The 26849-nt window shown below is 37.8% G+C and overlaps 1 protein-coding gene across 4 annotated transcripts in view; it reads right to left on the minus strand.

Moving 5' to 3' along the window:
• Window positions 1–26849, minus strand: part of CNTNAP2 (contactin associated protein 2) — a 1981926-nt gene that overhangs the window by 1045229 nt on the left and 909848 nt on the right. For all 4 annotated transcript variants that reach the window (XM_025433996.3, XM_035700120.2, XM_035700122.2 and 1 more), the window contains one exon: window positions 21779–22043. In XM_025433996.3, coding sequence (XP_025289781.1) covers window positions 21779–22043 — 265 coding nt within the window. The remainder of the gene's footprint in view (window positions 1–21778; window positions 22044–26849) is intronic.

Below are 26849 nucleotides of genomic sequence, written 5' to 3' on the forward strand. Positions count from 1 at the left end.
CGTCAGTGTCTTTCCCTCTTCTCCCCTTTTACTCGGCCAGCGTCCAGTCAGCCTCATCTCTCCAGTGAACTCTGGAAGTAACCAAATGGTTTCTGTTCCCTAGCTGGACTCCAACTAAAACAACAACGTGCGATGAATCTAGGACATCATTTAAATATATTGGAAATCAATCAATCAGAAACCATATCAGAAACTTATCAGAAACCATACCATAGATATATTTAGCTATAGTTGCAATATTTAAAACATATTCAGCAACTAGTAGTTTGAAAATGCCCTGAAAACCAGGGTGGTTTTAAAACTCACTGGTTTTAGTTCAATATCTTTTTTTTTTTTTTAGATTTTCTTTTTTATTTCACTTAATTTACAAAACCCAGTGTATAGTTTTGATTTATAGGGTGCCTCAATTTAGGCTATCCATATTTCAGAAAATCAGGAGCCACCTGTGGCTAGTGCCTAGCATGAGCTCAGTGCACATTCAATCCAATTCTTGAGTGTCCTATGTGTCCAGTTCTGGGCGATGTGAAGGTCACACACATGACAAGGAGCCAAATAATATAAAGGGTAACAGTAAAATATAAAGTTTGACAGTCAGATGGATAGACAGATGGTTTTAGTTCAGTATCTTTTTTAATAGGTGTTGAAAACACAGCCTACCATTTTAGTGCAGGATCTGCACATCATCTCAATTTTCCAGAAGCAGTGGTGAGAGGTCGGGATGGGTTATATTCTAGAATGCATCAATAATTACAATAAAAATTAGGAATTACTTTAAAGTCAATAAATACTGTCAATATGGTGAACATATTCAATTGTCACGATACTTAAATTTAAGATAACACTGATAAAATGTTTTTGAATTCCAGTGAAAATCAATACACCTCTTAAACAGGTTTGTCTTGATGCAATCTAGGAGAGATTGGAAGTATTCCATAATTTGGTACAACCCAGTGGATCACTTCATTGCCAAACTTTAAGTTGGAAATAAACTCTATCCCCAATTTCCCCTTCCGTGACTCATTCTTTTACACATTTCTCACATGATATGGTCATGGTCCTTATCTCCAATCTCTCTAATCTTACACATCCCTGTTCTCAATTAAAACCATGTTAGCTGGGGTCACCTCTGCCCAGAGTTCTCATTGCCTTCTCTTCCCGAGGTCAGGATGGATGTTACAACCCTTGATGGCTATTCTCACGCTTTATCTCGCTTGACGTCCCAGTGGCATCACACACAGTGGATCACTACATTCTCCTTGAAGTAATTCCTTTACTTCTTTCTGAGCAATACATTTTCTTAGGAGTTACCTGTGGCTTTGTCCTTCCCCTACACAGCATATCCTGTCTATCGGGAATTCAACCTCAAATTACATCCAGAATCTAACTACTTCTCCACACCTCTAGATTTCTACTACCTCTACTACCTATGGTATGGTCTCACCTGGATTTTAAAGTCTTCTCTGTTTCTACAGTTGAACGCTCAAGTCTTTTAACACAGCAGCCAGAATGATCATTTAAATGCCAAACAGATTGTGACTCTTCAGCTGCTGCCTATTTCACTACAAGTCTTCTCTGTGCCAACATACTTTTCCCTTTCCTCTTTCACTACTCTCCCAAAAGAGAATATTTTCTCTACTCTCTCAGAGTTACTCGTTTTCTAGAACATTGACCTCTTTGCTTCACACATTCTAGGCATGCTTCCATATTTGAGGCTGTGGTTTGGCCTTTCTCTCTGCCTTAAAAGGTCTTCCCCAACATAGCTGCTTGGATAGCTCCCTCACCTGTCTGAGGATTTGTCTGTCTGTTTTTATCATCTTTATTTTCAGGCCTATGCTGATCTATTCTATACTGGTATGCGCCCACCCCACCTGCACTCCACCCCCCTCCTACCCTACTCACTCGTTCGTTCCTTTGCCACAGCACTTTCACTGATCTCCTAACATACTATATCATTTCTGTATACTATATTATAATTTCAGCTATTTATCATCTTTGACCACAATTAAATTGTGCTCCATAGTTCAGAAATTTTAGTTGTCCTCCCTGATCTCCATCAGGTATGCAGAAAACAGTAAGCTTGACATACAGTAAATATTTTATAAATATTTGTTAAATCAACATAGACATGTATGTAACCACTCAGTGTTCCCTGGCAAATCTCTGCTTCCCTCAAAGGGCCTCCTACTATTCTTGAGAGGAGACCGCACTCACCTATCTACTTAGGATTTTTATCTCCTAAAACTCTCCCTTCGCCTAACTATTTGTGAAAGCACTGCCAGGCTCTGCTACATCCTCCATAATTTGTACAATCTTCCCTAATCCCCATTAATGACATGGTCTCCTTTTTCTTATTTGCAAAACCAACAGAGACAATGGAAAAAACACCCAGGAACGAATGTCAGGAGTGAACCTGCTCTGGGTCGCGTTGTGATAAAGCCGCTCAACCCTGGGCTGATCTTCTAACAGCAGAGCCTCATGTTCTTCATTGTTTTAATGAGCCATTGGTACTCTCTGTTTTTCAAGATTTCTTTTGATTCTGATTTTATATGACTGTAATTTAAGCACAATGTCTATAGTATACCTTTATCTAGAAATCGAGCATTATAAACTGGTGTTACTTTACCATTAGTCAAATACCATATTTATTTAAACTCATGTTAAATGTCCATTTATTTCCTTTTTATCTCTTCAACTATACTATAAATTGTTGGAGATACTGACTCTGTCCTCTCGGCTTCCACGCTACCGAAATCGGTAAAATAACACAAGCAATAGCACAACCTAAAATTTACATGAGTAAGAGGCCCTTCTGACCACTGCACATTGAGTTCTCATGGCTAGCCTATGAAGCAGATCCTTTATTATTTCATCACATCACACTAATGATGAGGAATCTGTGACACAGAGGGATTAAGTAGTCGATGGTACTGAACAAATGTGCATTCAGATCCTGTAGTCTTGACCACCACAAAGTATTGCTCCTTACCCAGTTGCTTAAAACATTTTCATTATTTAGATGAGCAGAAGGCAGAGAACAGAACAAATGAGTAAGTAGGTACTTTTCTGATGATACAACTGTTTGAATGCAACTAGCTTAACATCTCGATTTCTGCAGGAGAGTTAATGCCCTGGGGACATGAGTCCGTATCTTTGCTACAAACCGCTTGTCCTGGGTACTGGCAACTTCAACGGTGTCATGATTATTAAAATCAAGATACATATTTTGGGGGTATGAGATGTGATGCTTCCTACCATCTCCCATTGGCAAAAGTCCAGGGTAGCACAGCGTTTCCATGGCTGCATCAGGGAAAAGAAATTTGGATGCATCAGAACATCCAAAATTCAAAATTAACAAGAGAGGCTTCCCAAAGACCGTTCCATTTCCAAATTAGCACATGGAAGCCAGAGAAAGACCCAGCTGCTCTTTCCAGCTCTGCACTCTGGTAGCAGCATTCAGCAGCACTGGGAACATGTTGGAATAACAGGTTAAAAAATAAAAAATCCCTAAAAGGAACCATCATCTTCTGGATTCACAAGCAAAAGAGACTGCCAAATACACACAGAATGAAAGTTATGTCTTCTACGTCCATTTTTTTTTTACCCTTTAGAAAATGCTTTCCATCATATTCCTGGCAAAGAAACAAAGCAATTATGTTCACACAGGTGAAAGTGAAGTAAAGGACAGGAGGAACCAGCCGAGGCCACCAAAAGAGACTTTGCCTGAAAGCATCCAGACAAGATGTAAATATCTGAGTCATCTCAGGAAGTGAAGTCGCTTCTACAGATTAGTTGAAAAGTATATTTCAAATATTTGATTATATCTGGCTGTTTTTTAATTATTCAGCAGCTTGTATGCTGAATATATGCTAATTTTATCATCTTATCTACTTCTCAGTTTTCTTCTTACTGCCTCACCTTCCAGAACGGCAACTGCACTCTCCTCCCAACCAATTTCCTTACACCAGGACCCCCACCAGTTCCTTTACTGGCTATCCATTTTCCCTACCCTTTGGAACATTTGCCACTGCTTTATTATTTTTTACTAGAATGGGGTACTAGAAAGTGTACAAGTTTAGGAAAAGAGCCAAATTTACTTCAAGCACCAACAATGCCACTTTAGAACTTAGAGAACTGGTATGATCCTTATAAGCTTTGGCTTTTACTTTATAAAAGAATAATATCCATTTCAGGATTTGTTGTTCCAATTAGGTGAGGTAAGACATATCAGACACCTGTATTTGTCACAGAGTGCCCCTGAGTTCAGGTTAGTCGTATTCTATTTGTTGTTTTTCATGAAACAACACTGTCTTGGTTGACTTTCTATTACTATTATGGTTCTCCAGGCATCTTCCAGGATGGCCCCTCCCATCTCCCTTCACTGATCATTCCAAGTATTTTCAATGTATTTTCCTTATGACACATTCTCTCTTAATACTCATTTTTTCCCCAAGTTTTGCTTTTCTGAGTATATTTATTGTGACTGATGGAAGTGGGGGAGAGTGAGTTAAACACAGAATGCACAGGAAATCAACAGTGATAATCCTAAAAATATATATATTTTTTCCGTTTTTCAAATAGCATTAGCCTGGTTTTACTCTATCCAGTGGAAATGGTACTGTCTGGACTGAGCCTTCCACGAAAATCAGTGAGCATCAGAAGTGGGAACCGAATTTTCATATCACTTTCAATTTTACTTGCACTTAGGCAAGTACTAAGTATTCATTTCCTATATGGTTGACCACTTAACGTTTATTATGTTTTTTTTTTTTTCTTTTAACAGTTAAATTATTGTTCTTGAGAAACTCTCCTCCTGTGAATTCAGGACACCACACACCACATTCTCTCAGATTTTTCCTTACTTAATTATTCATAATTTTGTCTTCTTGGGGGCTTTGTCTTCTTGTGGGCTTTCTATTCTCTTCCCAAATTCTGAAGAGCTGAAGTTCCTTAAGGCTTAGTTTGGGATTCTTCTCTCCCCTTTCTTAGTCACCAAAGCAATCCAGTCCTATGGCTTCCAATACCATCCACCTGCTAATGAAGCCCAAGTGCGTAACTCCAGCCCTGGCTCTTTTCGGAGCTCAACACTCATATCCCTAACTGACAACGTGACTTATCTGCATACATATCTAGCAGACATCTAAAATGTAACATGTCCCAAACAGACCTGGACTTTCTCCAAACTCTTCTTCCCATGCTTTTCCACATCAGCCCGAGGGACTATTATCTATCCAAATAATCAATTCAGGAACTGACAATTCACTCTTGATTACTACCTTTATTTTGCACTTCACACAGAATCTATTAAAACGTTGTGAGGGGATTCTATCTTTGAAATATTTCTCAATTCCTGTAACTTCTCTCCATCTCCAATGCTGCTTTCTCAGTTAAAAGCGCCATTACCTTATACCTGGATTATGCAATCAATTCTACCTTGTTTCCTTTTCTCCATTGTTACCCGTCTATAATCCCACTCTTTAATCAATTATCTATTCTATGTATGTATCTAATCTATTATTTGGATAGTACAAAGAGAAATCATTTAAAAATCAGATCAGATCATTTAAAAATCCTACTCCCTAGGAAGAAATCTTTCAATGAGTTTCAGTCCTAACTTTCTACCATAGTTTATTACACCCCCCCATGATCTAGCTTCTACAGACCTTTCCAGACTCAGTTCTTCCTTCTTATCACTCCCCCATTTGTTGAATTTTTAAGTGCTTTCAAACTGTAGAACTTGGACCTGAGGTTTTTGTTCTATCCCAGCTTGACTATTTATCTTTAATATCTGAGTCTAACTTCAATACCCTCTACTTCTTACTCTATAGTTTTGCTTCTTTTATAACTTTTATTATCTTCTATAAATTTATATGTATTTAGTTTCTCTCATTTCTCATTACAGTATGAGTACAAGGACATTCTGTTCATATTCTCAGTGCTTCACACACACTAGGTAACTGATATGCAGTAATGAACAATCCAGGAAAGGAAGGGCTGTGTGAGAAACTAAGAGAGTGTGTTTTTGCATTCTGAAGGTGAGACTAAAGTTGCATAGATGAGAGATTATGGAGGACTGTGACTTTTCCTTGAAACACTATAATTTCTCTATTTTATGACTCTCATATAGGGTATGTGAACTTTTTTGGGGAGATCAAAGACCAGGGGAAAAATAGGTAGTAAAGGGAGATAAATGTAGTAAAGGGAAGGTTGGCCTCCTCTGCTCACCATCAGAGAAAAGGTGCAGCATCCCAGATGTCATTGGTCCCAAGATGAGAAGAGGCTCACTTGGGCTAGTAACAGCATGGACGAGATGCTTCTACGAATTGGCTACTCAGAGAAGATGCAAGATAATCCTGGCTACCACTTTATGCAGAAAAAGCTGCTCCTGCTGAGAGAGAAAAGTGTCCTCTGCTCTCTTCCTTGCTGTATTATGTGTCTTCAGCTATACCTCTCTGGTCTCTCAACTTGGATCTCTAAGGGAACACGCTTTAAAAACTAATAGATTTTAGTTAGAACTCTTTTCCACTATAAAATTCTTTTTCTTGCCATCAATATTGTTAGTCAAGTTTCTTTAACATTAGAATCTAATATTAACAATCATTTTGACTATTTAGGCAATTTTGACTATTAGTCAAGTTTAGATGCTAAACTTACACATAGACACATAATTTGTGTCTGTGCCTGTTACTGATTAAAATGTCAGGAACATATTATAGTGAAGCAAGGTACTAGACAAGTTCATATATTTAGAAAAACAGAGTGTGGAGTTTGTATAAAAAAGAAAAATAAATAAGCACGGTTCAAAATAGTAAAGAATGCTTATCAGGAAAACAATCTTATTGTATGATCTGTTCTGACCACATAGAGATGAATCAACAGCATATCTTCATTGTTTTGAAGTACAGAAGCTTCATTTAAAAAAAAAGCAAAATGAAAGGGAAGAATCCGAAATTTTTCACAATATATATATGTGTGTGTATATACAGAATATATAATTACATATACACACATGTGTATAAAATGTATATATATACACATAATCCATGTATATATATATATATATATATGTATACACACACACATACACACTTGGAAAAAGAAAGAAAAGAAGGAAGCTCATAATAGCATATAGCAAAATAATAAAGAAATAAAAAAGATTCTGAATGGACCTAAAAGTAACCTCAGGAATCAGTTGGGGTCAAACACATCCTAGTCTGGGAGGAAAGGGGGCATCCTATACTTTGAGGGATATTTAGCATCATCTTTGTCCTCTATCTTCTAGATGCCAGTGGCATGCACACCACAGACACACCCACACCAATCTGTGACAACCCAAAATGTCTCTAGATATAAACATCAAAATCACCCCTAATTGAGAGCCAATGCTATAGAGGATCCATCCCTCAAGAATTCCTCTCCTCAACACTTTCTGGTATTAATATTCACTATTTTATTAAGAGGGAAAAAAGGGAACCAGAAAAGCTAGAAACTGCTATTTTTGTTACTTAATAGTAAATGCTCAAATGTTTGAGAAAAAGAAATAGAAGAAACCAAGAACTTTCCTAAAGCTCAGATGAGCTACAACTGACTGTTTAATGTCATATCATTTTACTGTTTAAACCTTTACTAAGTCATTCAAATATGACAAACGGAGATATTATCACGCTCAATTAAAAGCAGAATTATTGAATTTTAAGGTTTTTTGTTTGTTTGTTTTACTTCATTAAGTATTGACGGTGTTAGTATGCATAACACACTTACATTCACACAACACCTACCAGCCATATTCACTACTGGAGATGCACTCATTCACAGTGACAGAGCTCATACTTGGATTTTTTTTTTCAATACAGATACCCATTGGCTGTTCTATGAAATATACAGCACTGTGTATTATAGAACCACTCCAGGCAGTCAAACAATATGTAAAGATATACAGCATCCTCTTTTTCTTTCAGTTTCCTAAGGGAAATATTTCTTGCAGAGACCATCAAGAGTTTTATATCTCTCATCAAACTTTTTATGAACAAACTATTTGCTATGTATGCCTTGTGTGAAATAGAATGCATGGCTCTGTGGTTAGAAAAAGTTAAAACTGACCTGCCAATGGACCTCCATGAATGATCTAGATTTCACATTTTCCTATACAGCGCTGCGTTATAAGGAATATAGGAAAAGGTAGAGGGTTGATTAGCTCTTTTCTTCCCATGATGGCTGAATAAAGTATGCTTGAAGTGCAGTGAGTATGTGCTCTATGGTCTCATGTGAATGAAGGTAAACAGGTGCCTGTGCTGGGTTTGGACTGGAAGAATGGTGGATGTGCCATTATCTCCTCTCTGTTCATGTAGAGTGTCTCCTATGTCGTGACTCTGAAGTTTATGTTTTATTGTTTAGTTATCTAACAGGGAAACGGTTACTGTCTGGAGATACCAAACAGAAGAAGTCAGAGACAACATGATTCGATCATCCAAGACACCTTTTCCCCTGACAAAGTCAGTCAGACTAGGCTCCTGCAACAATTGGAAAGCCTGTTTTAAGCAAGTGTAGAAATGACTGGAGATCAGGGGCCTTAAGAAGAAGGTAAAATAACCTTTGATTCCCTCAAACCCCTGAAATTATTATGTCAAATGCATTCCCAAGCCTGAAGAAGAAAATAAAGCTAAATTAATTTTAATCACGCACATCTCTTTTTTATATTCTGTGTGAAAAAATAAATACAAAGGGAATATGACTAATTTCAAGGTTTTACTCCATGTCATGCTCCTCAGAATACATTTTTCAGCAAGTGTATATATGCTTTTATTTTATTCATATGATAGTTTACCCAGTACAGCTCTAGGCTCCAATACCTTAAAAAACAACTCTTCTTTCCATACAAATGTCACATTAAAATTCAGGTCCAGATCAATTTCACACACATTAACCTCCAACAGTTAAGCAATTATTTCCTCTGAGATACTTGCTACTCTCCTTTCACAATGGATTTGGTTCATATAAATTGATGAAGACAACAGAATTATAAAGTTACAGCTCATAACATCTTGGTATCAGTTTATTAAAAAAATCAATCAACTGGATATCTGAAACCGTGCCACATGGAAGACACTGTGCTAGGCTCAGGGGTAGACAGGCAGAAGTAAGAAGAGAATTAATGTCCTCAAAAAGCTTCAAAAGATTTAGGCATTTTCAACCGGAGTAGTCAAATATCTGAACCATGAAACAGTATCAAACAACCGAAAACAATAAAAGTGATGCAAAAATTTTAAAGACTTTGACATCACCATGGGATAAGTGTTCAGGACTTTTGTAGAGAATACATAAGACGATATTAAAAATTCAGCGCTTTATGGAAGACTTTTCAATGAGAGTAATACACTTTGGAAGCAGTCCCTCTGGAATTTTAAAGGAGGAAATGTAGGTCGTGGGCTTTTTTAGAGAGGCAGAGGTAGAAGAGCAAGACACTACTTTTATCTAAGTGTAGATCCATCACAAAAGTCATAGATGGAAATACTGATCGTCTCCTCTCTGACAAGTGAGAGTGTTAGACAGGCAAGTGTTAGGGGCTACAGAGATGCAAGAGACATGATAGTGGAGGGGAGGAGTCTGTAATTTAAGATGGAACAAAGAAAAATATTATTCAAGATATAAGGTGCTACCCTAGAGAATGATAGATTGTTCCGTAGGGTTTGAGAAAGGAAATGATACTAAATTGATAATAAATGATACTGAACTGGATCTTGAAGAATGAGCAGAATTTTGCCAAAATGGCATATAGAGGAAGCAATTCCCAGCAGAGAGTGATAAGTAATGGGAGCACATGGTGTGAAGTGGGAAATATGAGGCCAAATCCTCCAGCTGGGCTTAGTTTTGGGTACTCTTCTTGTATGGCATGCTAAAAAATTAGAACTTATCCTTTAGGTGATGGGAAAGAAATTATTCTCCTTGCATTTTAGAAACAAAAACTTGGATAATGAGAGAGAAAATTAAGAAGCAATAAGGGAGATTATTTAAAAGGCTCCTGGGAGAATCCCAATGAGACACGATAAGGATGTCATTGGTGTTAGGTGCTGCGTTCAACAAATATTTCGGATGAGTCATGTACAATAACTGATCGTGTGTGAATGAAAGACATGTTGAATGAATGTGTGGCAATGCAATAGAGCAGCCAAGAATGAATGTAGAATTATTTCAGATTCAACTTTTCTGGGCTCCTTTCTGAACTTGCTATTTACTAGCTGGAAGAGTTTGGGTGAGTTATTGTAGCTCTAGGCCTCAGCTTCTTCATCTGTACAACACAGATAATTATGATATTTACCCTGGGGAGTTATTGAATTCAATGACTTAGTATATTTATGTACATTAACTCTGTTTAAACACTGACTAGAACAGAGAAAGACCTCAATCAGTATTAAACAGTGGGTAGTCTGACTCCATTGTCCATGGTTTTAACTGCGTATATACCATATAAATAAAACTATGATAAAAAGAAACCTTCTTTTTGGCTATGAAGATGGCCTTGATTATGGTTTCAAGCAATTTTTTTAACTAGGATAAGGAGATAGATGGTGGATGGATGGATGAGGCACTTCAAAGGAATTGGTGGTACTTGCTAAATATAACAGGCGCTGGACAAAGATGGAAGAAACATTTTTATTTTCCTCAAGGTTTTGATCTCGGGCCCCAAGAGAATGATTTTGCCATTGACAGAAATGAGTGAAACAGAAGGTTACAAAACAGCACCTACCTCACATGGTCACAGGAGCCTTAAGCAAGACCATCAATGTAAAGGATTTGGCAGAGTGACATAGTTTAAGTATTCAGCAGCTGTTAGTTATCAACACAGTCTCAGGAGCAGATAAGACTTGGCTGGATGGCCCTGGAGTCCATTTCCTTCACCCTTAAGTTCCCTAGCAGAGGGCTTCATCAGCAGCTCTAAGTCGGAGCAAAGATAGACTTACATCAGCCACTGGGCTCCAGGAGCCTCCCTTTCTAATAAGGCAGCTTTGCTTACTCCTTCCCCCCATGATGATGTAAAGCATTAAAAGTGCAGGCTCCTCTCTACTTGAACCTCAGCTATAGTATCAGCTAACCATCGACACCCCAGCAGAGCTAAGAGCTTGGACGACTGAGTGCATTTTATTACTCCTCTGCTAGTAGTTCTCCTCCACGCCCAACAAAATGTATGTTATGTCTGCATTCCCCCCAAAAAAACACAATAGAAATTTGATGGCAGAGAAGACAAAAGGAGGATAAGATCTGGCACAGATCTACACAGGACTGACAAAATCATTTCAGGTTGGGATTAAAATTTATGTCCAAACGGGTAGAATAGGGCAATAGGGGGTTGTGGCTTGACTCAAGTCATCAATGTCAGTGGTAAAGATAAAACAGCAGAAAATTGGAATGAGGGGAGGGAAAGATTGTTAGAAATCAGAGTGAACAGTACTCCAACATCTAGGCAGGGAACTGGCAGCAGGATGATATGCCCAGGGGTAGCAAGATCCCAGCCTCTGGACATAGGTTCAGCAATAGGGATCCAATCCCTAAAAGGATCCTGGAGACTACCACTACTAGAAGAAAAACTGGAAGTACTAGAAGACTGGACCTACTAGGCAGGTTATCAGCATCTTTCAGAAAATATCAGATGTTAACAAGGGCTATAGCAAAGATCTATGCATGCCTGTACTTGTAAAAAGTAGATCATAGAGTGAAAGGGGAAACAAGTAGCAGCTGGAAAGAAAGAGGACTCAGGACTAACTAGGAATTCAGTTATCAGAAGTAGGGTCTGTCCTGGCATTATACAGGCCTCAAGGGAAATGGATCAGAATAAAATAAATCATAAAGTTGAGTAATGATTAAAGTTTGGGCCATATAATTCTTTTCTGATGCAATATTATCAAAAGCAAACATTTTCTGAGCACAGTTGGGTGACAACCACAAAATTTTCTTGAACTTTTCTGAATAAAGGGAAGCAACTAAGAAATACATGGGGTCAGCATCTCAGAGAGAATCCACAGGTGTCATTCTTCGGGCTGATCTCAAGTCAGTTTAAGAGGTCCCATGTTGCTGTCCCATAATCTGTGGGATCCCTTTACCAAAAAGGCTCATTTCTACAACTAATTATAACAAAGCACCAGCTATCTCAATAAGCCTATCTTGTTCAGAGGTAAAATGGCTCAAATTGCTTAAAAGTCATGAAAGGAGAAAAGATAGATAGATGATAGTCAATGGTACTATCTTACAGTCTCAAGTCTCTGGTTAATGGTCCCAGGTAAGCATCATCATGAGGCTAATGAAGGGAAAGATTGGGGGACTGGAGAGGAGGTTTTAACCCAATGATTTTTACTCTGGGTCCTTTCTGATTATGAACGTAAACAATCTCCATTGCTCCATGACGAAACTATTTAACTATTTTTTGAAGATTTTATTTATTTATTATTAATTATTATTATTATTATTATTTATTATTATTATTGCCTGCAGAGACACAGGCAGAGGGAAAAGCAGGCTCCATGTAGGGAGCCTGACGTGGGACTCAATCCCCTGTCTCGAGGATCATACCCTGGATCAAAGGCAGCACCAAACTGCTGAGCCACCCAGGCTGCCCTTATTTTAACTATTTAAAACAAAATCATACACTCAGTGGAAAAATGCCTAAAATATCTAAAGTTGATGTGATGGTTAATTTTATGTGTCAACCTGACTGGGCCACAGGGTGCCCAGATACGTAGTTAAACATTATTCTTGGTATGCCTGCGAAGGTGTTTCTGGATAAGAGTAACATTTGAATCCAGAGACTCAGTAAAGCTGATTCCCTCAATGTGGGTGGGTTCTGACCAATCAAATGAAGGCCTGAACAGAATAAAAAGGTGGAAAGAGTAAGAATCCCCCTTCTCTGACTGGCTTTAAGCCAGGACACTGGTCTTTTCCTGTCTTCAAACAGAACTGAAACATCAGCTCTTTAGTCTTGAGCCTATGAGCCTTCCATCTTGAACTAGCTTCCAGATTGGATCTTTGACCACAGACTCTTCCAGGTTCCCAGGCTTTTAGACAGGCAGCAGAACTCCTGGGGGTCCAGCTCCCCCCTGCAGATCTCAGGACCTCTCAGCCTCTGTAACTGTGTGAGGCCATTCCTGCTAATAAAGCTCTCTCTATGTATACATCCTATCAGTTCTGATTCTCTGGAGGACCTGGGCTTATATCAGCTGTTTTTTTTTTTTTTTTTATATATCTTTACTATATAAATCTATATTGCAAAAAATAAATAAATAAATCTAAATTGCTTAAATCTACCGATTGTTCATCAGTCAGGGAAGTTTTGGCCCTTAAACTTTTATAAAAAGCAAAGAAAAAGTGCCTCTCGGCAAAGCCAGTTTGCTCCTGTGCCCTCTCCCCTCTTGATTTGGAAACATCTTCAACTACATCCACATATTTAGTTTGGGGTTCCGGAGCTGTGTTCTCCACTTGTCTTGCATGATTCATTTTTATTCTTATTGCTTGTAGAAGTAATGTCTGATTTTCCCCCCTTTGATGAGTTTATTTGTACGGTAAACTGAAGCTTTTAAAACATGGCCAGGTCCCTACTGAGAGTTTTTACCTCCATTTTACCCACTAAGTTTACTAAATTTTATTCTCTCCTTGCAATTTTTAAAAATTATTGTACGCACATACACACAATCATGTTTTATTCATCTTCCCTGAAAAAGGCATAAGATATTTTAAAAGGCCCAGAAACATTGTAGAAACTAGAGTAGGTATGGTATCCTGGAGTGTGATTATAAATTAAAATGTCCCCTTTGCTTCCTAAAGAATAAGTCAATACCTAATATGACAAAACTTCCCCCCCCAGCCTCTTTCTCTTTTCATGTTGGAATATAATGCTTCTATTGATGTGAAAATGCACCAGCATGCACTGAAGTATAATTAAAGGTAGATTTCCACTCAGTCTGCATGATGATAGTACAGCCACGTTGGGAATTAAAATATAATAAAAAGTCAGGTAGGTGAAGCTACCCAGAAGCAACATACCATCCACTCAAATGCTTTTTACTTGATACCATGTGGCTCTCACAGCCAGTCTACTCGTGAATTTGGGAGAAAAACATCAGCAAAGTCTGTTGTAGATTTTTCCAAGGTTATCTATATTTATATCTATAGATCTATAGATCTACAACCCTCTCACCTTTGTCTTTTACTAAATAAGAGGAGATAAGTTGGCAAGGCACAAATCTACATTCCTAATCAAAGTGAGCACAGTGCTCTAGGAATCAACCTTCCCTAAGCTCCAGCTTCCTCTAGGAATCCAGAGCCGTGTTCTGTCCTTCATAACCTAAAATGATGGATTGCTGAGCTTTTCTTGAACATCTTAGATATCTAGAAGACAAAAAAAAAAAAAAAAAAAAAAAAAAGTAAGGAGCTTTAAAACTTAATTTTAATTTTTAAGATTTTATTTGAGAGAGAGACCACAAGCAGGGGGAGGGGCAGAAAGAGGGAGAGGGAGAAGGAGACTCCCCTTGAACCAAGAACCCAACATGGAGCTGGATCCAAGGACCCTGAGGTCATGACCTGAGCCAAAGGCAGACGCTTAACCAACTGAGCCACTCAGGCACCCATAAAAATTAATTTTTAGTTACCTTTTTGGAGAAGTATATGTAGATTATTTGGGAATAAAAATATTTGCATCCATTGATTTACCATTACAAAAGAAAAGTAAAATCTGCTGTTCCCTGATAGCTAGCAACAGTTTTAAGGGGAAATGCCTTTATGTGTCAATTCATGCATTTGTCCATCTATCTATCCTAAAAAAGAAAATATTTCAAATTACATGGAAAGTGTCGCATTTGTTCAAAATTAGTTATATGCATTTTCAAATAAGAGCTCATAGACCAGGGATGCCCGAGTGGCTTAGTTGTTTAAGTGTCTGCCTTAAGCTCAGTAATGATCCCAGGGTCCTGGCAGCCCCACAGCGCCTGCTCCTTGCCCAGTGGGGAGTCCGCTTCTCTCTGCTTGTGCTGGCTCGCGCGCTCACGCTCTCTCTCTGTCAAATTAGCAAATAAAATCTTAAAAAAAAAAAGCTCATAGACCCAACCCCTAACTGTCTGCATCCAAATATAAAGTGCTCCATTTGTTACATAAATGTCATTACAGAAATTAAGTTGAAGCTCTCTATTTAAGGACAAACTTTTTAAAAGTTGACTATATGTTTCTTATTAAGTAGAGAAACTAGTATCTTTGAATTGCTATAAATTAGTCTATGTAATTTCCATTCATAATGTTGTTAACCATTATACTTTTTTCAGAACCATTTTATCCTCAATTATTTTATAGTACACCTTTTTGTTTTGTTCTGCTTTGCTTTAACAGTAATTGATATTTATTGTAGAAAATTTGGGTATTAAGGAAAATGTATTAAGATGTAATAAAAAAATGTTAGTAATGGAACAATAACCCACCAATTAGAGATAATTACTTTTAGTATACTTCAGATATTTTTTTCTTTCTCAATTGCTTAGCTATCTACATAATTCTAGTAATAATATTGGGATCATATTCTATATAAATTTATGTTAACATTTTTATTCACTATATTATGCTTTCCAATGTTATTAAGTTTTATTTGGGAAACATGATTTCTAATGACTAGTAATGTTTTTAATTACTTTTATTATTTTATATATGTTGTGATAAATATCTCTGTGTACTTCTTCATCTTTTTAGATTCAGAATGATACAAATTTAATAATCCAGGGGAATCACATTTTTAAATCTTCTGATAATTATGGTTTTAACTTGAATTAAGGAATATAATATATACTACTAAATATGTCTCCACTTTGCTATTAGGCATTATAAAAAAATAAACAAATCATTTGAAGTATCTGAAGTATGCCTAAACATTATTTAATTTTTGAATTGTAAAAATTCATTTTAAGAAATCTTGAAATATCTGCAGTTTGAAATCAGAGAGCTGAAAATCATATGTCAATAAACAAAACACAAAAAAACAGTACTGCAAACCAAACATTTTTTCTTATGAAAAATGAAAAAGAAACCTCATGATGCAAGTTAGCACTGAAATTTCAAGATTGGTATGAATTAATTCTTTCTAGAATTAATGCACTAACTACCTTTTCAAATGTTCATAAAATGAAGAGAAGAGATATTCTAATTGCTTAGGGTAGACCTTGCCAGGAGCAGTTCCAGAGAAATGCATTTGCCAATAATGAACTAGAAACCTGCCAGTATTTACCACCAAGTTCCCCAGCTACACCAGAAGCCAAGAAAATATCTACTCCTTCTGCTGTGATCTGGATGTTTGTCTCACCCTTCTACACATGCATATGTTGAAATCCTAATGTCCAGTGTGACGGTCTTAGCAGGTGGAAGGCGCTTAGGTCAGGAGAGTGGAGCCCTCACAAATGGGTTAGTGATCTCCAGAAGAGACCCCAGAGCTCTCCAGCCCCTCCCATCTGTGAAGAAAAGCAGCCATCTATGACTTGGAAGAGAGCCTTCAGGAGAATTCAACTCTGCTGGCACCCTGATGGCAGGCCAGAACTCCAGAACTCTGAGGAATAAATGTCTGTCGCTTAAACCACCCAGTCTACTTTGTTACAGAAGCCTGATTGGACTAAGACACCTCCCTTTAACACATCCAAATGGAGCTCAAAAGGTTTACAAAGGACACTGTAACAACACAAAAATAAAACAAGGCCTCATAAAGGTTCTCTTTGGAGACCGAAATACAAACAATGATGATCTTTACTGAATACAGGCTTCTGAAGCAGTGCAGATGCTGAAAAATCATCCTAAAGTTGCAGCAATATCTATGTAAACAAAACGAGATTCTAATACTCCAGCTAAAAAACAGTCAATTTAGAAGCAGTGCATTTTCTGAATGACTTTTCTAAAAGGCTTTGTTTACATGGGTAAAAACTAATTTTGGGGGGATGCCTGGGTGGCTCAGCGGTTGAGTGTCTGCCTTTGGCTCAGGGTGTGATGCCAGGGTCGGGGACCAAGTCCTGTATTGGGCTCCCTGAGAGGAGCCTGCTTCTCCCTCTGCCTGTGTCTCTGCCTCCCTCTCTGTGTCTCTCAGGAATAAATAAATAAAATATTTATTAAAAAGAGAAGGAAGGAAGGAAGGAAGGAAGGAAGGAAGGAAGGAAGGAAGGAAGGAAGAAAAGAAGAAGAAGAAGAAGAAGAAGAAGAAGAAGAAGAAGAAGAAGAAGAAGAAAGAAAGAAAGAAAGAAAGAAAGAAAGAAGAAAGAAAGAAAGAAAGAAAGAAAGATGATTTTTAATAGGCAAGAAAGATTAATAGAAATCATTTCCCTTCCACTATATAAATGCTGAATCACATTTTATGACCTTATTAATATGGATTGACCACAACTTTAGAGCATCATGGTAAATATCTGTGCATACTTTAGTGACATAAAATTGAGGAATTTTGCAATAGAACCTAGTTTAAATGGCAGTTAGTTTGGGTTTGTTTGTTTTTTGTTTGTTTGTTTGTTTTTGACTATACATCAGACAGTAATACACAGGAATACTTTTTACTACCCATTACAATATTGCAATATTGCTCCTGGAAGATATACTGTTTTTGAAAATGAACTCATGGAGTAAATACCTCCAAGCAACTGAAACTTTAAAAAATTCCAGCTCTTCAAATGAGAAGACAGATCCATAGGTCAATATTTTCCAAACTATAGGTCACAACTTGTTTCTACGTGTTGTGATGGGTCATGAAAAATTTAATGGGGGGGAAAAAAAACAACCAAAAAGTAAGAGTCCATCTCAAGTAGCAAAGTAAGTTTCAGTAGGTATGGAGTATGACATAAAATGTTTTCTATGTTTTTATCAAAATCAGTTGAATCTGGAATATGTGATGCTAAGTGATATAAGCCAAATACACAAAAGCAAATACTGTATGATCTCACTTTTATGTAAAATCTAAAAAAAGGAGAGATCATAGAACCAGAGAGTAGAATGGTGGTTTCCAATGGTGAGGAAAATGGGAAAATGGGGGTCAAAAGGTACAAACTTTCACTGATGTTGCATGGCGATTATAGCTAATAAATTTTCACTGTATACTTAAAATTTGCTAAGAGAATAGATCTTAAGTGTTCTTACTATGCATGTACACACACGCACACACAAACACACAAAAGTTAAGGTGGGGTGACAGATATGTTAATTAACTTGATTGCGGTAATTATTTCACAATGTATACATAAGTTATTATACACCTTAAAAATCACATTGCACAACCTGTACAACATGTAAATATATATATAATTTAAATTTGTCAATTCTACCTCAAAACATCTGGAAAAACAAATTAAAAAAATAATAACAATTTTAAAAACACAGTTCTAGGCCCGCCTTCTCAGGGCTCTGATACGAATGTTAAAATAGTATGCTCAAGTGAACACATCTTATCCATCTGATCCTTTTAGCACACCCCCTTTTACTACTTATTCCTAGTTCAAAGGAAATGCATAAATCTGTATTCACCACTCACTAACTGTGGTTCTAAATAGAAATAAATATAGTGGAATCTTTTATAAAAGTCGATGTTGCAACTTGGAAAGTATTTTCATAGAAAGATAACCTGCTCTGCAAAGTCAAGGTTACTCAGAGTTTGACTGAATTTTAGAAGTTGAGTCCACTGCCAAAACTAATGAGGCCTGAAATCCATCACAAGGTAGAAGGAAAAATACAAGGAGGGCGAAAAATATATTGAATACTAACCTGCAGGATTTAGTTTGAATTTATCATCAAAGAACAATGTTGTTCAAGACAGAATAAAAAGGCTTTTGAACCTTGAATTAGCTTCATCTTGCACCACAGAACTTATTCACTAAAAGCAAAACCCAGTTACTGGTATGTACTAACAGACGGTACCTGAGTGTCTCTGTAATGACTTCTCGATGCACTACTCTAAAGTGTCTGTGTGTGCACATGCGCACACACAGTAATGCTATCAGTGACTGCTTTCTTCTTCTAAATTTTCCGTATCTTCTACATTTTCACAACCAAGCAATTTTAAAAATAAAGTAAAAAAAAAAAAAAAAGGATTGACATTCTTCAATGTTCATGCTCCTGATAAGAATAAGGTAGATATAATATGGAGCTGTTTCCTTTAGTTAAAGCAACATCAGTGCCCTGGCTTAACTTATCTCTCCAAATTACTTTCTCAGTGTTGTTACTTACACTAACTTACTCATACATTTGATTGAATTTGGTAAAGTAGGTTAAATACAGATGAAAACTGCCTTCTATGGACTCCATATGTGTTTATAGGATGGACGAATGAATGTAGTCATATGTTGGATTCCTTTGTTCTTTCTTTCCTTTATTTTTAATAAACACAGTTTAAATGAGTATAAGATATAACTTTAAAAATGTATGTGCATCTATATTTACTTGTAATCTTTCTTTTTTATCTTTTTATTTTTTATTTTTATTTTTTTTACTTACAATCTTTCTGAAACTTGAGCAATGATAACTGATACAATCTTGGTTTCCACTATGTGTATAGGAAAAATAATTATTTGGAACAGTAAGATGTTTTTAAGAGCAAGGTGACTGAAATGTCTAACTTCCCCATCAGTTTTTCTTAATTTGCACAGACTCTTGGCTAAATTCATAAAAATTTCTAGAGTTCAGTTTTATCATATTTAAGCAAACCTATTAAGGTAAATTAGTTGTTACATATTGGATTCTTCTTTGTTCTCTTTATTTTTTCATAAACATGGCTTTGGTTTAAATTAGATGAAAGTATCTTAGAATCCTAAAGTAGACCAACTTAAATTAGTAAATGTCTATTGATCTCTAGATTTAAGATCCTATTATTTCAATTACAATGGTTCCTATTATATGGAAAACCACCAGGGATTTGGGTTTATTCATTTAATGCCAAGAGGGAGCAAGGTCTTCATACTTATATTTTCATGTTTTTAGTCCTCAGAAAAGAATCATTAATCATAATAAAATCTAATGGGATATTCTTCAACTGTGGTAAATATTTGTATGTGTATTTGTTTTATGTGTTATTCTGGTCTCTCCAGGTATTTTCTATTTGCTCTAAATTTCCCCAGGTGAATTTATACTGGGAAGTAGTGATAAAATATGGTTGATCAGTCATTTTGACTCCAGACATTCAGAGGAAAGCAAAACTAACAAAGCAAAAACAGAAAAAGTAAATATCAAGGAATTTCACAATAGCTTTTGATTTCTTTTTTTTTTTTTTTTTTAAAGATTTTATTTATTTATTCATGAGAGAGAGAGAGAGAGAGAGGCAGAGATACAGACAGAGGGAGAAGCAGGCTCCTCGCAGTGAGCCTGATGTGGGACTTGATCCCGGGATGGGGATCACACCCTGAACCAAAGGCAGATGCTCAACTGCTGAGCTACCCAGGTGTCCCAACTTTTGATTTCAATAATTCAGACACACCTCTGACATAATGGTCCCTATATCTTCCTTAAATCCTTCCAAGCAATAGGCTATGTGGCCGTGCCCTACAGAAACATAAAGTCAATTTTATGAAAAGACACATATGTCCTCTAGCAGGAAATATTCTGTTAGTGAACACTAGTTTAAATGGCCACTGTGTTAACTCCACAAACATTCCTGGAACACCCCTAATATAGCAGGTGCTGTTCTATATGCTAGAACAGAAGAACAGACATAGCCTCTGCCCTCGGAGAGCTGATAGCCCACAGGGAAACGAAAGGACATAAACAATATAACATGTTAGAAACCAAGGCAGGTGTATACATATGGTGTCACGAATGAACACAGAGTATTTCAACATCAGAGCCAGCAGTCATGCAGTTGAGCATTTTGTCATGAACTTCCTTTCTCAGTGTCTGGTACCTCTGTACTAGCTGCTCAGTCAATGTTACTTATTTCTATCTTCTATTCCCAAGTAGTTCTCCACAAAATAAAAACAACTACTGCAGGGAACATCCAGAGAAATTTAATGAAAACTTTTGCTATTTATCAGTCCCCCATCATGACAAATTTTTCTTTGTTTGCAACATCTCACTTTGCAATCCCAGCTTTCTTGGTAGCGTATTAACAAAGACTATCCCAAGGTTGCTAAGTTTGTTCAAGGAACAACATTAGTACCCAAGCCTTGGTTTATCATACCATTGAGAGGTCAATTTAAAAAATTACCCCGCTAAGCCAAGACAGTCAGTCTTCCCTCAGTTGATACATACATCTTGTCATTCCTCTTTGTACTCACCCCTTGTTCTTTTGTTGTTTTTCCTGAAAATTTTCATAAATTTAGCAAGATCACTTGGATGTTTTGACTCAAGCAGGTGAATATATCTTTAAAGTCATAATTAAATTACTATATACTTGCTACTAATAGTAAAAGGTATGTGAATGTCCATGAAGTCAAATAATACCAGGCACTCTTATGTCAGGAAAATAGACATTCTTTGTCTTGAAACATAAAATATCCACTTAGAATAATGTCCATTGCCCTATTAATGGGAACTAGCATGTGTTAGGAACAGACAATTTTGTCGCTCTGAGACAGGTTCAACCAACTTTCCTCCTTGCCCACCCCTCACTCCCGAGCAAGCTTCCAAGGTTCTATGATTCAACCAGCATTCTGGACGGCCAAGTAAGAATCTCACAAGTCTGAATCCAAACATAACCACAAGCATGCAAAGCTGGCAAGACAAAGTGAAACAAAACAAAAGCAAGGCTAGCTGTGGAAATGACAACAGCAGTTTCAGGAGCAAAGAGCAAAGTGACAGTACTAACCTGAGGAAATATCTATTTGGCTCATCTTGGTCTGAGTGATGTTGATGTGAACACCGACTTTGCTTTCAGTGAGGTAAATCTCCACATTGCCCAAATTCTCTGCAAACTGACTGAAAAGCAGGAGGCCGTTTGGGTTCCAAGTCCTGAACTGGAAACTGACCGAAAACAGGTCCTGGTTAAGCCGTCCTGGCACCTCCAGGTAACTGGTAGCATTGAAAAAGACAGGCACGGTGTAGGGCTCCACACATGAGAAACTCAAATTTCCCTGTAAAAAAAAAAAAAAAAAAAGGTGTGTGTGCTTTAAGACAAGTACAATCAGAGCTGCAGCTCTACGAATGTTAAAGCAGGCCCTAAGCTCATGCCAAACTCTCACACGCAGGAGCACGATTTGGGTTCAGCAACCAGATACCAAGCATCATTCTCCTTGGAGTGTATGTCTAACAGGGTTCAGCAGCTGGTTGTCAGGATGACAGATCTAACCAGAACCATCTATCATGGATCAACAGACAGTCTGATGGGATGAAATGTGTCCCTGTGTTGGGGGCATGAGTGTGGGCCACTGGACTTTGTAAAAAGGGCAGAAAGCTGCTGCTCCCTCCCCTGTTACTGATGTTGCATCAGCCAAGGAGGAGATACCTGTCCTTTTCTGGATGGCCTGTGTCAAGTGTTTGTTCGTTTATTACTAGTTCCAGTAGGAATTATAGTCATTTGGTTGTTATGTATTATTTGATATTATGGGACAAATATTCTTGGTTTTTAATCCCATACCTAATATATATTAATTAATATTAACTATACAGCATCAGCATAACTGTGATTTCAGATTATTTTGTGTTAATTGTAATGATAATACAATTATTTGTATTAACTAAAGTACTCCTTTCCTCTTACACTCCCTCTACTTCGTATGAAGAAATTTGATTTGCCATTCACATACACTAAATCTTGCATTCTGGTGTTTAAGTCCTTTCCCTTTTAAAGGTCTGAAAATCGAGAGGCAGGGCCAGATGGTGGGGAGTAGGGTCCCCAAGTCACCTGTTCCCACTAGCTCACCTAGGTAACTTGCAAACCAGCCTAAACACCTATGAATTCGACCTGAGATTTAAAGAAATAATAGCTGGAAGGCTACAGAGAGAAGGGTTTGCACTTCTAACAAGGTAGGGAGATGGAGAATAAATAAATAAGACTTTGGCTTCTAACAAGGTAGGGAGATGGAGAATAAATAAATAAGAAAGAATCCATTGGGAGAGGGGCCCCCTCGAGGAGCCAGGCTAAGGAGGGAGGCAAGAGCCCTCGGGACAGGAAAGCGCAGCCCCCGAGATGCAGGAACTTTAAAAATCTACCCCAGATTCTTCCCAGATGGAAAGACGCTTAGCAGGGAGCTCGGGCAGGATCCCAGGAGGGGCAGAGGAGCCCCCAGGTTCCCGGGGTCACTAATAGAGGAGGTGCACCCAGGAGAGAGTGCACCACATCCCGTGGCCAAGCTCCCTAAGGGGGTGGGGCACCCCGGGAGCAGCTTGGGCTGTGCAGGCCCCGGAGCCCAGGGCGCCGGGGGACACAGCCCAGGATCTGGTGCTCCCCTTGGGACAGGTGGAGGCTGGGAAGGCCCAGGACAGCAAGGATTCTCCTGCCTCTGGGGTCCCCCAACTGTGCAGGTCAGCACCCCTGCCCCCCGGAGCATCCAGACCCCTGCGGACTGAGCTGCGGTAGTCACTGCGGGAGCTGACTCCAGGGCTGGACAGCTGGCGGCCACCAGTGTGGTTGTCCCTCCTGGTGTCACCTTGTACGTGGGACTGAGCAGGGATCTCACAGGATAAACAGCTCCCACTGAGCTGTGCACCTGACAGGGGGCGGGACAGCTCCCCCAGGTGCACACACCTGAGTGGACCAAGCAGCGCTGGAAGCTCCAGGACCGAGAGGAAATCGAGGGAATATAGTATATAGAACTAAAGGGTGCCCCTCTTTTTACATTTTTTCTTCCTTTTTCCATTACAACTCCTTTTTCTATCAGACTAAAAATTTCCAATATTTTTTCTTTTTCCCACCTTAACTACAATATTTTATAGCTCTTCATTTTTAAGGTTTTTCCTTTTTGAGTTTCATATTTCTACAATTACTTGTCTTAGATATATTTTTCACTTCTGGATTCCCTTCAATGTATTCAATTTAATTTTCGGAGATACACGAGATACGAGATTGGGGTTTTTGTTTGGGGTTTTTGTTTCTCTGCCTCATTTTGTTCTGCAAGGACGGGAGTTAATACCTCCTAAAACGTGACCAGCATGGACCCAGACCCAAGTGGTATGCCATGCTGGTTCATTCTGTGAGATTATATTCTCTCTTCCTTCCCATTCTTCCCCCCTCTTTTATCTTGTTTATGTTTGGTGGTCAATGTTGGGGCTTTCAAAAATATTGCTAGTTTATATAAGTTTGGGATTGAGCATTTTCAAACATACAGAACTTAATACACTCAGAAGCAAGAGAATCACCCTGAGGACCCTCAGGTAGACTACATTCTCCTCCACTACCATGTCTTCACCAGCACCATCTCCCAGTTACCCCACCACACTTTTTTTTTCCTTTTTTCTCTTTTCTGCTTTACTTTTTTTCTTTTTCTTTTTCTTTTTCTTTTTCTTTTTCTTTTTCTTTTTCTTTTCTTCTTCTTTGGGGTTTTGGCCTTTAATTTTTTACTACTTTGTTTTAAAATCTGTATCTCACTTTAGTGGTCCTTTTGTTTTATTTTGTTCTGATCTTCTTTTTCATTGATTGGTCTCTGACCTTGTTGGAATCACCTACAGTGGATTTTATTTAGGTCGTGATTGATATTTTTGACTCAGCCTGCTCATACAGCCACTCTGCACTGGACAGAATAACTAGAAAAAGAATTCACCACAAAAGAAAGAATCAGAAATAGTGCTCTCTGCCACAGAGTTACACAATATGGATTTCAATTCCACGTCAGAAAGCCAATTCAGAAGCACAATTATAAAGCTACTGGTGGCTCTAAAAAAAAGGATAAAGGACTCTAGAGACTTTGTTACTACAGAATTGAGATGTAATCAGGCCAAAATTAAAAATAAAGGAGATGCAATCCAAACTGGATGTCCTAACGACAAGGAATAATGAGGTGGAAGAAACAGTGAGCGACATAGAAGACAAGTTGATGGTAAGGAAGGAAGCTTAGGAAAAAAGAGAAAAACAATTAAGAGACCATGAGGAAAGGCTAAGGGAAATAAATGACAGCCTCAGAAGAAATAATTTATGTATAATTGGAGTTACATAAGACGCTGAGTGGGAGAGAGAGCCACAAAGTATATTTAAACAATTCATAGCTGAGAACGTCCCTAATTTAGAGAGGGAAACAGGCATTCAGATCCAGGCGATAGAGGGGTCCCCCCAACAATCAATAAAAACTGTTCAACACCTTGACATTTAATAGTGAAACTTGCAAATTCCACAGATAAAGATAAAATCCTTAAAGCAGTGAGAGACAAGAGATTCTTAACTTATATAGGGAGAAATATTAGATTAACAGCAAACCTCTCCACAGAGACCTGGCAGGTCAGAAAGGGTTGGCAGGATATATTCAGGGTCCTAAATGAGAAGAACATGCAGCCAAAATACTTTATCCAGCAAGGCTCTCATTCCGAATAGAAGGAGAGATAAAGGGTTTCCAAGATGGGCAGAAACTGAAAGAATATGTGACCACGAAGCCAGCTCTGCAAGAAATATTAAGGGGGACCCTATAAAAAAGAGGAAGCCCACAGAAATAATCCACAAAAACAAGGACTGAATAGATATTATGATGACATTGAATTCATATCTTTCAATAGTTACTCTGAACATGAATGGACTAAATGATCCCATCAAAAGACGCAAGGTATCAGACTGGATAAAAAGCAAGACCCATCTATTTGCTGTCTACAAGAGACTCATTCTGGATCTAAGGACACCTACAGCCTGAAAATAAAAGGTTGGAGAACCATTTACCATTCAAATGGTCCTCAAAAGAAAACTGGGGTAGCAATCCTCATATCAGGTAAAGTATCCCAGACCGTAGTAAGAGATGAAGAAGGACACTATATCATACTTAAAGGGTCTACCCAACAAGAAGACCTAACAATCATGAATATTTATGCTCCTAATGTGGGATCTGCAAAGAATAAAATCAATTAATAACCTAAGTAAGGAGATATTTAGATAATAACACACTAATACTGGGAGACTTCAACACGGCACTTTCTGTAAATGACAGATTTTCTAAGTACAACATCACCAAAGAAACAAAAGCCTTAAATGTTACACTGGAAAAGACGGATTTCACAGATATATACAGAACTTTCCATCCAAATGCAACTAAATACACATTCTTCTCAAGTGCACATGGAACATTCTCCAGAATAGACTGCATACTGGGTCACAAATCAGGTCTCACCTGATAACAAAAGATTGGGATTGTCCCCTGAATATTTTCAGTCCACAGTACTTTGAAGCTAGAACTTAATCACAAGGAGAAATTTGGAAAAAACCTCAAACACATGGGGGTTCAAGAGCATCCTCCAAAGACGAATGGGTAAACCAGGAAATTAGAGAAGAATTAAAAGGATTCATGGAAACTAATGAAAATGAAGACACAACCATTCAAAATCTTTGGGATACAGAAAAAGCAGTCCTAAGAGGGAAATACACTTCAATACATGCCTCCCCGCAAAATTGGAAAAAAAAATGCACAAGCTAACCTTGCACCTAAAGGAATTGGAGAAAGAAGAGCAATTAAAACCTACACCAGGCAGCAAAAGGGAGATAATAAAAATTCAAGCAGAACTCAATGGAATACAGACCAGAAGAACTGTAGAACAGATCAACAAACCAGTTGTTTCTTTGAAAGAATTAATAAGATAGATAAACCACTCGCCAGACTTATTAAAAAGAAAAAAATACTCAAATTAACAAAATCATGGATGAAAGAGGAGAGATCACAACCAATACCAAGGAAATACAAAGGATTTTAAAAACATATTTTGAGCAGCTATACACCAATAAATTAGGCAACCTAGAAGAAACGGATGCA

This window comes from Canis lupus, chromosome 16 (genome assembly GCF_003254725.2).
Source record: "Canis lupus dingo isolate Sandy chromosome 16, ASM325472v2, whole genome shotgun sequence".
Taxonomy (NCBI): Eukaryota; Metazoa; Chordata; class Mammalia; order Carnivora; family Canidae; genus Canis; species Canis lupus.